This window comes from Notolepis coatsorum (assembly GCF_963971535.1).
Source record: "Notolepis coatsorum genome assembly, contig: SCAFFOLD_4872, whole genome shotgun sequence".
NCBI classification, from domain to species: domain Eukaryota; kingdom Metazoa; phylum Chordata; class Actinopteri; order Aulopiformes; family Paralepididae; genus Notolepis; species Notolepis coatsorum.
The window spans coordinates 1-10,239 of NW_028173417.1; the positions used below are offsets into that span (position 1 = coordinate 1).

At 41.7% G+C, this 10,239-nt stretch overlaps 1 protein-coding gene across 1 annotated transcript; it reads left to right on the forward strand.

Annotated features, from left to right (window-relative positions):
* Positions 1 to 88: 88 nt before the first annotated feature.
* Positions 89 to 9,335, forward strand: LOC311247792 (voltage-dependent L-type calcium channel subunit alpha-1C-like; the record flags this gene model as incomplete). The annotated part of the gene is made up of 3 exons (XM_084338790.1): positions 89 to 465; positions 8,579 to 8,707; positions 9,205 to 9,335. Coding segments are annotated over 3 exons (637 nt in total), but the record flags the coding sequence as incomplete, so codon positions are not given.
* Positions 9,336 to 10,239: the final 904 nt, after the last annotated feature.

The following is a 10,239-nucleotide window of genomic DNA, read 5'->3' on the forward strand; positions in this document are numbered from 1 at the left end:
TCTTCTCCCTCCCACCCTCTCTCTCTTCCTCTCCCTCTCTCTATCTCTCTCTTCTCCCCCCCCCCCCCTCCCCCCCCCCTCCCCACAGCGAGCGGGCGGTCTGTTCGGTAACCACGTGAACTACTACAACCAGAGCGACGGCCGTGGCACCAGCTTCCCGCAGTCCTTCACCACCCAGCGGCCGCTTCACATCAGCCAGAAGGGCTCGCCGTGCGAGGGCGAGAGTCCGTCCCACGACAAGCTCATGGACTCCACCACCTTCACCCCCTCCTCCTACTCCTCGTCGGGGTCCAACGCCAATATAAACAATGCCAACAACACGGGCGTGGGCGGCGTGGAGACCCAGGGAGGAGGGGGCGTCAGCCGCTTCCCCAGCCCAACCATAAGCACCGTGGAAGGCCACACGGGGCAGCCCCTCACCCCTATCCTGTTGCCGCGCTCCGCCTGGTGCTTCCCTCCCAAGAGGTGTGTGGGAAAGTGGCCGTGGGTGTGCCGTCTCCGTCTCCGTCTCCGTCTTCTCTACGGGTGTTTTTAAATATGTGAACTGGGAACCAAAGGTGGGGGGGGGGGGGGGGGTGAAAAGATTTGACATAAGGGTCAAAGGTCGGAGGTGAAGCGGGTGTCAAAACACAGCGTCAAATGTCATTGGGATTATGTTAAGTTTTAAACTGGAGAGAATTCTATAATTCTATAATACACAATATCAGTTTTGGGTGTCAAGACCTTTATTTATTTACTTGTTTATTTTTGTAAATGTGGGTTCTCTGAGGAAGTTTGGAAACTAGTTTGTGTCTGTCTGTCTTTCTGATTGTCTGTCTTGACTCTCTCTTCCCTGTTCTCTCTCTAAGCCAAGCAGCTCGTATGAGGCTGTACGTCGGCCTGACAGTCTCAAAACATTTAGTTCACCACAACATAGTACCAATCCAACCCTAGTATGATAGAGACCAATCCAATTGACTACAATGATAAGATATTGGTGTAGCGATGCATCACAACAACATATCACATCAATCGGCCAGGCAGTGGTGCTATAATCCAACGTCTAAATGTGAAACCTTGCGAAGCCATAACTTGTACATCGAAAGTCTGATTGACACAAGATTTGGTACAGCTATCCTTGATTCCTCGTCAAAAGCTAACTTTGCCAATATAGGACCAACCATATTGTACGCCATATTGGATTTAAATATTTCTTAGAATAACTTTTTACCCTTGTACTCCACCTGCCAAAACCAGTCGGCCATCACATCCAGTTGAATGTGGGAAGATTGTGTTGTATTGCTCACACACGCTTTGTCTGATTTGATGGTGATGATGTCATTCGGTCATTTAGTTAGTTAGTTAATTTATTGACACAAAAATATTAAATATCTGGATCCAAACAATATACAGTATATTGTATATAGTACAAAATGTTAAAAAAGTCAAACATTTAACAATACGATCAATCAGTCAAGACTTGCATGTAGCATTACTAAAGTTATTTTATCTGTGTTGTTGTTTGTACGCCGGTCTGACAGACACACATGTCAAACCCTGAAGACTGAAATTTGCCACAATGACACCTCCGTATTGCCAGCGCCTCATGACAAATATCATACCGACCGGAGACACAGTGGCGCTATACTCAAAAGTCTGACGGATTATTCACAGCTCATTGCAAACAATGTGCTTGTTTTATCTCTATCTCTCTCTCTCTCTCTCTCTCTCTCTCTCTCTCTCTCTCTCTCTCTCTCTCTCTCTCTCTCTCTCTCTGCTCATATGTCTGACATTAAGTATGTACTGTGTAATGTCCCAGATCAAAGTGAGGAAAGCTATTGTCATCTCTGAAACTACTAATACTAAGCTCTGCGTTGTTGTTTTAATATCCCAGAAAAGGTGTGGTGTGTAAACAATTGCAGTCCACCAGGTGCGAGAGTTATACCGAAAAGGAGATTTATTGGCTGACCACAAAATGGGACCCAATTCACTCTCAAAAAGTTGTATACTCTATAGATTAGGTGGATCCAGTTTACACGTAAGCAAAGGTGCACTGGTGTCCACCTTTCTCAAATTATTGGTTACAAAGATTCTTAAACAAGCAAAGTCCAATCCTATATTCTTAAAGTTCCTTTGTGTTGCAGTAGAATGTAGTTATTTTCGCCTTCACCGATGAGGTTTCTCTGGAAATTGTAAACGTCTTCTCACGTTGATTCTCAGTTTCTTCTCTTCTCTTCTCCTGACCTGTTTCCAGAGGCCCTCCTTTTCATAACCGGGCCCCCGGTCCCTGTGTGACCTCACAGGAAGTGACATCACAAAAGGGTTTCCCCAAATCAGGGGCCTGCTATGTTTGAATTTGAAATTAGAGGCGGTCCTATGCCCAACTGCTTCCAGCTTAACTTTCTTAATACCAAATTAGTTTTATGTCCAAATCAGCTTAAACCATTATTTTGTGTGGCAGAATACTTACTACATATTATTGTAGGTCTGGTCTGTAAGGCACGTTCTAGTATTCTTTATCACATTCTTACCATAATATAACAACTTATGCAATCATTTTGGTCCAACCCTTTGTTTTACTCATTAATTTAAATTAGGATCTTCCTACATGCATGTTACTTCAAACATTACACTTGCATACAGTTTTTGACAAATTTGTTCATCATGGCAGACCAGAATCACAGTTTTTGTCATTTCAGCCCACCCATATATTTCCTATTTATAATGTTTTAACTGGAATCTATAACTCTTCTAAATAGTTTTTAATCATACTATTGTAAGTACTGGCAATTTAGTTTAAAGGTGCTTGATTCCAAAAACTCCGTGATTCTGATCGTAACCATCTCATTTTTAATATCATTGCATTTAGTATAATTAGCACATCATAACAGGAATACTTGCAGTTTAATTAAAGTTATATTTAGTAAGGGCGGCTAAGTAGGCGCTTAGGTGGTCGAGCGGAGATTGCGTTCGTCACCAGCCCCGGAGCTGTGAGCTTGGTTCGCCTGTTCGAATCCAGCTCACAGCTCCGGGGTTGTCACCAGCTTGGCTGGCCGTCTGCACTGATACAATTGGCTGTATCAGAGGGTGGGAGAAGCTGGCGGGGTGGGTCCGGGTCGTTGTAAACAGCGACTCCTACAGTTCGGTCGGGGCGCCTGCTAAGCGCGGATTGGACGTGAGGGGGATAGTGTGGTCCTCCCACACGCTACGCCCTCTCAATGAGAATCCGCGCTGCCAGGTGAAAAGAAGCGGTGATTGGCTGGACGTGTGTCGGAGGAAGCACGTGGTAGCCTCCACTCTCCCAAATGATCTGACTGTGGGGGGTAAAGCGCAGCGACCAGGAAGGGACTGGGAATTGGCATACGACTAACATTGGGATGGGAGAAAATCGGAGGAAAATGGAGGGGGAAAAAGACAAAAAAAAAATAAAAATAAGGGCGGCTAAGTGGCGCAGTGGGCAAGGCGCTCGCCACTAGTGCAGGAGATGCTGGGTTCGAGCCCAGCTCTCGGCATTGCTACCAGCTTGGCTGGTCGTTCATACTAACACAATTGGCAGTGTTAGGGGTGGGAAAGCTGATGGGTGGGTCCTGGTCGTTGTAAACAGCGACTCCTACAGTTCGGTCGGGGTGCCTGCTCAGCGAGGAAAGGATCTAAGGGGGGTAGTGTGATCCTTCCACACGTTACACCCTCTCAGTGAGAGTCCGCGCTGCCAGGCGAAAAGAAGCGGTTGATTGGCTACACATGTGTCGGAGGAAGCATGTGATAGCCTCCACTCTCTCAGACCGACCGTAGGGGGTAGGTGCACAGCGACCAGGAAGGGGATTGGGAATTGGCATAACGACTAACATTGGGATGGGAGAAAAACTGAGGAAAGATTAAAAAAAATATATATATATTATATTTAGTACAGCAACACACATTTTAACGTGTACTCATTTAAAAAATACTGAAAACTTAGTTCCTCTTCCGGCAGCTGTTGGATCATCTGTTTAGCAGATAACAGGGACGTGTGACCTGGCCACTCCATTGTTTCCTCTTTCCTCAGCTGTGGACCAACACTATATGTAAATTAATCTTGTGTGACCACAGCCCAAACCGTCTCTAATACACACACTCTACTCCTTGGTGGCCCTTTGGCAATCTGGTTTCAAGTGAATACAAAAAACTGGTATTATTAAGCATTAATTATACCACACTATCACCCTGCTACATGAAACACCTCCCCTGGTGTGAGCTGGAGGACTTTGATCTTGGACACTGTTGTTGTTCCTGGTTACTAGCATCTTGAAGGAGCAGGACTGCTCACTAACCCTTAACACAATGTTCTGTCAACTTGGTCCAACCTTTTTTTTGTTTCTCTATTCCTTCATTTGTCCTTCCTTCCTTCCTTCTCTCTTCCTTTTTTTCTCTTTTTTTTCTCGGTGGACAAGCAGGACGTGTTTTTATACCAATCTCATGCGGTATGTTGATAGGAGAGAGAGAGAGAGAGTACAGTATATGTGAGAATGCAAGTGTGTTTGTTCGTGTGAGATAGGAGAAAAGATGTGTGTGTGTGTGTGTGTGTGTGTGTGTGTGTGTGTGTGTGTGTGTGTGTGTGTGTGTGTGTGTGTGTGTGTGTGTGTGTGTGTGTGTGTGTGTGTGTGTGTGTGTGTGTGTGTGTGTGTGTGTGTGTGTGTGTGTGTGTGTGTGTGTGTGTGCGTGCGTGCGTGCGTGTTGCACATCTAGTGTTAAAGGAACACTCCAACTTTTTGGGAAATTAGCTTATTTGCCATCTACCCTGGAGTTAGACAAGCAGATACATACCCTTTTCTTCTCTGTGCATGCATTAGGCTTAGGGAACAGCCGCACCGTTAGCCTAGCTTAGCGTCATTCACTGGAAGTAGGTGTGCCAGTGTAGCCTAGTTCCCAACAGTCACGAAATACACTCCAAATACAACTCCAAAACTTAAAAAAAGAAAAAAAAATTTTTTTACATTTTTGTTTTCTAAGCAGATATATACCCTGAACTATTTTTTGCCGAACCACTGCTGCCTGGGTGCAGTGATTTCATCACCTCAAAAGCCCTGTTGTTTTTTTGAAAAAAAACAAGGTGTATTTTGTGACTGTTGGGAACTAGGCTACACTGGCACACCTACTTCCAGTGAATGACGTTAAGCTAGGCTAACAGTGCGGCTGTTCCCTAAGCCTAATGCATGCACAGAGAAGAAAAGGGTATCTGCTTGTCTAACTCCATGCAGGGTAGATGGAAAATAAGCTCATTTCTAATTTCCTTCAAGTCACAGTACCTAAGTGGGTGCTGGAGTATTAGTTGCTGCTTATAGTGCTTCAGCTGAGTAGTTCCACAAGTGCCATAGGAAAACCATTATGCTACGCACACAATGCTTTGGTTGCTATGGTGACAGCCATAGTACACTGCCGCTACTGATACAATTGCCTCCAAAGCCATAGATAGATAAGAGTTTGGTACCGTGTGGCCAAACCTTTTCTATCAAGGCCTCTAGGTGCTGCTGGTTTGTTCTCTCCTCTTTCCTTTGCTGTGAGTTAAAGAAAATACAGTGACGTCTTGGTTTCAGTCTGTTCTCACTCATCCCTGGGCGTAAAGGACGTCATGAGGCATTCCTAATTGAAATCAATGGTCACAGCTAAACACAAGGTATATAGACGTATCCCCCCACGACACACCACAAACCGCCTCGGCCAGTCTTTTGTGCCAGTACCCATCAGGCTCCACAACCGTGGGCACGTACTGCTGGCTAAACGGACTAACGGCTGGTGAACTTGAGAACTGTTAGGACTGTCTGACTCTTAATGATAGACAGTGTTAGAACTATCTGACTCTTAATTATAAACATTAGAACTATCTGACTCTTAATTATAAACATTGTCAGAACTATCCGACTCTTAATGATAAACAGTGTTAGAACTATCTGACTCTTAATGATAAACATTGTTAGAACTATCTGACTCTTAATGATAAACATTAGAACTATCTGACTCTTAATGATAAACATTGTTAGAACTATCTGACTCTTAATTATAAACATTAGAACTATCTGACTCTTAATGATAAACATTGTTAGAACTATCTGACTCTTAATGATAAACATTGTTAGAACTATCTGACTCTTAATTATAAACATTAGAACTATCTAACTCTTAATGATAAACATTGTTAGAACTATCTGACTCTTAATGATAAACATTAGAACTATCTGACTCTTAATGATAAACATTGTTAGAACTATCTGACTCTTAATTATAAACATTAGAACTATCTGACTCTTAATGATAAACAGTGTTAGAACTATCTGACTCTTAATTATAAACATTAGAACTATCTGACTCTTAATGATAAACATTGTTAGAACTATCTGACTCTTAATTATAAACATTAGAACTATCTGACTCTTAATGATAAACAGTGTTAGAACTATCTGACTCTTAATTATAAACATTAGAACTATCTGACTCTTAATGATAAACAGTGTTAGAACTATCTGACTCTTAATTATAAACATTGTTAGAACTATCTGACTCTTAATTATAAACATTAGAACTATCCGACTCTTAATGATAAACATTGTTAGAACTATCTGACTCTTAATGATAAACATTGTTAGAACTATCTGACTCTTAATTATAAACATTGTTAGAACTATCTGACTCTTAATTATAAACATTGTTAGAACTATCTGACTCTTAATTATAAACATTATAACTATCTGACTCTTAATTATAAACATTAGAACTATCTGACTCTTAATGATAAACAGTGTTAGAACTATCTGACTCTTAATTATAAACATTAGAACTATCTGACTCTTAATGATAAACAGTGTTAGAACTATCTGACTCTTAATTATAAACATTAGAACTATCTGACTCTTAATGATAAACATTGTTAGAACTATCTGACTCTTAATGATAAACATTGTCAGAACTATCCGACTCGTAATGATAAACATTGTTAGAACTATCTGACTCTTAATGATAAACATTGTCAGAACTATCTGACTCTTAATTATAAACATTGTCAGAACTATCCGACTCTTAATGATAAACATTGTCAGAACTATCTGACTCTTAATTATAAACATTAGAACTATCTGACTCTTAATGATAAACATTGTTAGACCTATCTGACTCTTAATTATAAACATTGTCAGAACTATCTGACTCTTAATGATAAACATTGTCAGAACTATCTGACTCTTAATTATAAACATTAGAACTATCTGACTCTTAATGATAAACATTGTTAGACCTATCTGACTCTTAATTATAAACACTGCACGGACTCTGGTGCGGGTAGGGTCTGCACGGTCGCGCCGCAGGCAGAATGTTGTACCAATGATGGGGACGGCGTCGCAGAGCCCGCGCGGCAGTGGTCGGCATCGCCATGGTGACAGAATGTGCAACGTATGAAGTGGCTTCTATAGCTCAAAGAGGCACTTCACCATGAAGATTAGGCTGATAAAATGTTGCACATAATCTCACACACATCCGGAAAAAAAATGCTGAAGAGTTTTAGTCATAATACCTCTGATGAAGGAAAATAAGGAAAACAGACTGAAATTAAAAATGTCAAACTACAGTATTTCTTTAAAGCTCCAATCCGAAGTATGAAGTAACCATGACAACAGGGCGTGACATGGCAACCTTGCAATGCAAAGAGAGATGGACATGCACTAGTGAAACTACACACAAGAAAATCACTGATTAAGATAAATCCCATCTTCCCTCTTATACAATCAATATTGTAGGTATTGGCGCTGTGTGCTAGAGTTGATACCTATTATCCAAATATGATTTGTCTGCGTCCTTAACTTTTAATATGAAGTCAAAATTACACTGTAGATTCAAGTCACAATCATCATTAACAACAACAACAACAACAACAACAACAACAACAACAACAACAACAACAACAACAACAACAACAACAACAACAACAACAACAACCAACTTCAGCTCACTGGCCCAGTACCTGAGCTTGCTCATTAAGTGCACTTCCGGCATTGCTGACATAGTATCTAGCTAACAAAGTGTACTATCCTCCTCTCTCCCAGCCTGTTTGTCTTGTACACATGCCCGCTGCTCCAGTGCTCTGTGTATCATATTCCACATTATCCATTTAATGCTGTCTGCCATCTGCTGATAACTATCCAGCTTTATCTCCTCCTCCAACTCCTGTCTTCTTCTCATTTTTCTTCTTCTTCTTTTTCTTCTTCTTCTTCTTTTTATTCCTCTTCTTCTTCTTCTTCTACTTCTTCTTCCTCTCTTCTAGTAGCGGTAGCTAAGCATCATGGGATATCGTTACCTATCCTGTGCTTCCCTCCAAGCTGCTGCCTGTACTAACTCTGGCTTTTATGATGATAACCTGCTTATCTCAGATAACCTGCTTATAATATGTGTGTGTCTGTCCATCGGTCTGTCTGTCCATCGGTCTGTCTGTCCATCGGTCCGTCGGTCTGTCTGTCTGTCTGTCTGTCTGTCTGTCTGTCTGGCTGTCTGTCTGTCTGTCTGTCTGTCTCTCTTACTCGTCTGTGTGTCTCCCTGTTTATCTGTTTGTTGGTTGTTTATTGTTCATTGTTTGCAGCTCGGACTCGAGCGACAGCCGGCTGCCAATCATCCAGAGAGGGGAGGGGTCAACGGAAGACACATACGATGAGAGCTATGCGGATGACAGAGAGTACCATGAGGACCATCACTCGCTCTCTTCTGACATGTACTGACACACACACACACACACACACACACACACACACACACACACACACACACACACACACACCTACACACACACACACAAATGTATTCATTCATGAAGCATTTCCAAAGCTGGCAAGCTGCCACTAACAGTAATGTAGCATTAACATGTTATGTTTAGGTTAGGTTATGGTTAGGTTATGGTTATGTTATGGTTATGGTTAGGTTATGGTTATGTTATGGTTATGGTTAGGTTTAGGGGAATGGTTAAAGGAACACGCCAACACTATGGGAAATGCACTCACCGTCTTCTCCAGAGTCAAACTAAAAGTTAGATACCAATTTCCTCTCCATGCGTTCAGTAGAAAAGCTAATTTAATTGTTAATTGTAATTTAATTTCAGTTAATTGTTGGTGTTTTGCTTACCAATGTGTAGGAAATGCTATGAAAGCTCTGCATACACAAATGACAAAGTATTCAACTGTATATTAACAGAGTTTGTGTGTGTGTTACCAGGCTGGTCTTTCACGATGAGAAATGTAAGCAGCTGACTCCCATGGAGGAAGGGGAAGATGTGGAGGAGAGGAGAGGAGGAGGAGGAGGGTGGCAGTCCCCCAGGAGAGCCTTCCTCTGCCCCACCACCCTGGGTGAGAAAACACACACTCACTCACACACACACACACACACACACACACACACACACACACACACACACACACACACACACACACACACACACACACACACACACACACACACACACACACACACACACACACACACACTCACTCACTCACTCACTCACTCACTCACTCACTCACTCACTCACTCACTCACTCACTCACTCACTCACTCACTCACTCACTCACACACACACACACACACACACACACACACACACACACACACTTGCATGGACGGGTGCACAGATACACACAAACATACACTTAAAGATATTTACACACTTGGATTTGAACTTTGGAATCAGACATGGGAAAGGTAAACATCTACTATCTCTCTCTCTCTATATATATATATATATATATATTAGGGATGCTTGATATTGGCTTTTTTACCGATACCGATATACCGATATTGTCCAACTCTTAATTTCCCGATATACCGATATTGTCCAACTCTTAATTTCCGATACCGATATCAATACATTACATATCTCTTGTTGTGTAATTAACACAACATTATGCATACTTTGACAATAAATAAAATAATAATTTGTTCTTACTTGCTTGCCTGGGTAAATAAAGGTTAAATAAATGTAAAAAAATAAAATAAAAAATAATAAAAAAAATTTGAAAACCGATACCGATATTTTCCGATATCACATTTTTATGCCAATATCGGCCGATAATATCGGTAGGCCGATAATATCGGACATCCCTAATATATATATATATATCTGTCTCTCTATTTATCTGTCTCTCCCTCTCTCCTATCTCTTTCCGCCTACCCATCTCCCTCTCGCTCTGTCTCTCTCTCTCTGATCTATATCTCTTTCTCTCTCCTATCTCTCCCCCCCTGCCCACCCATCTC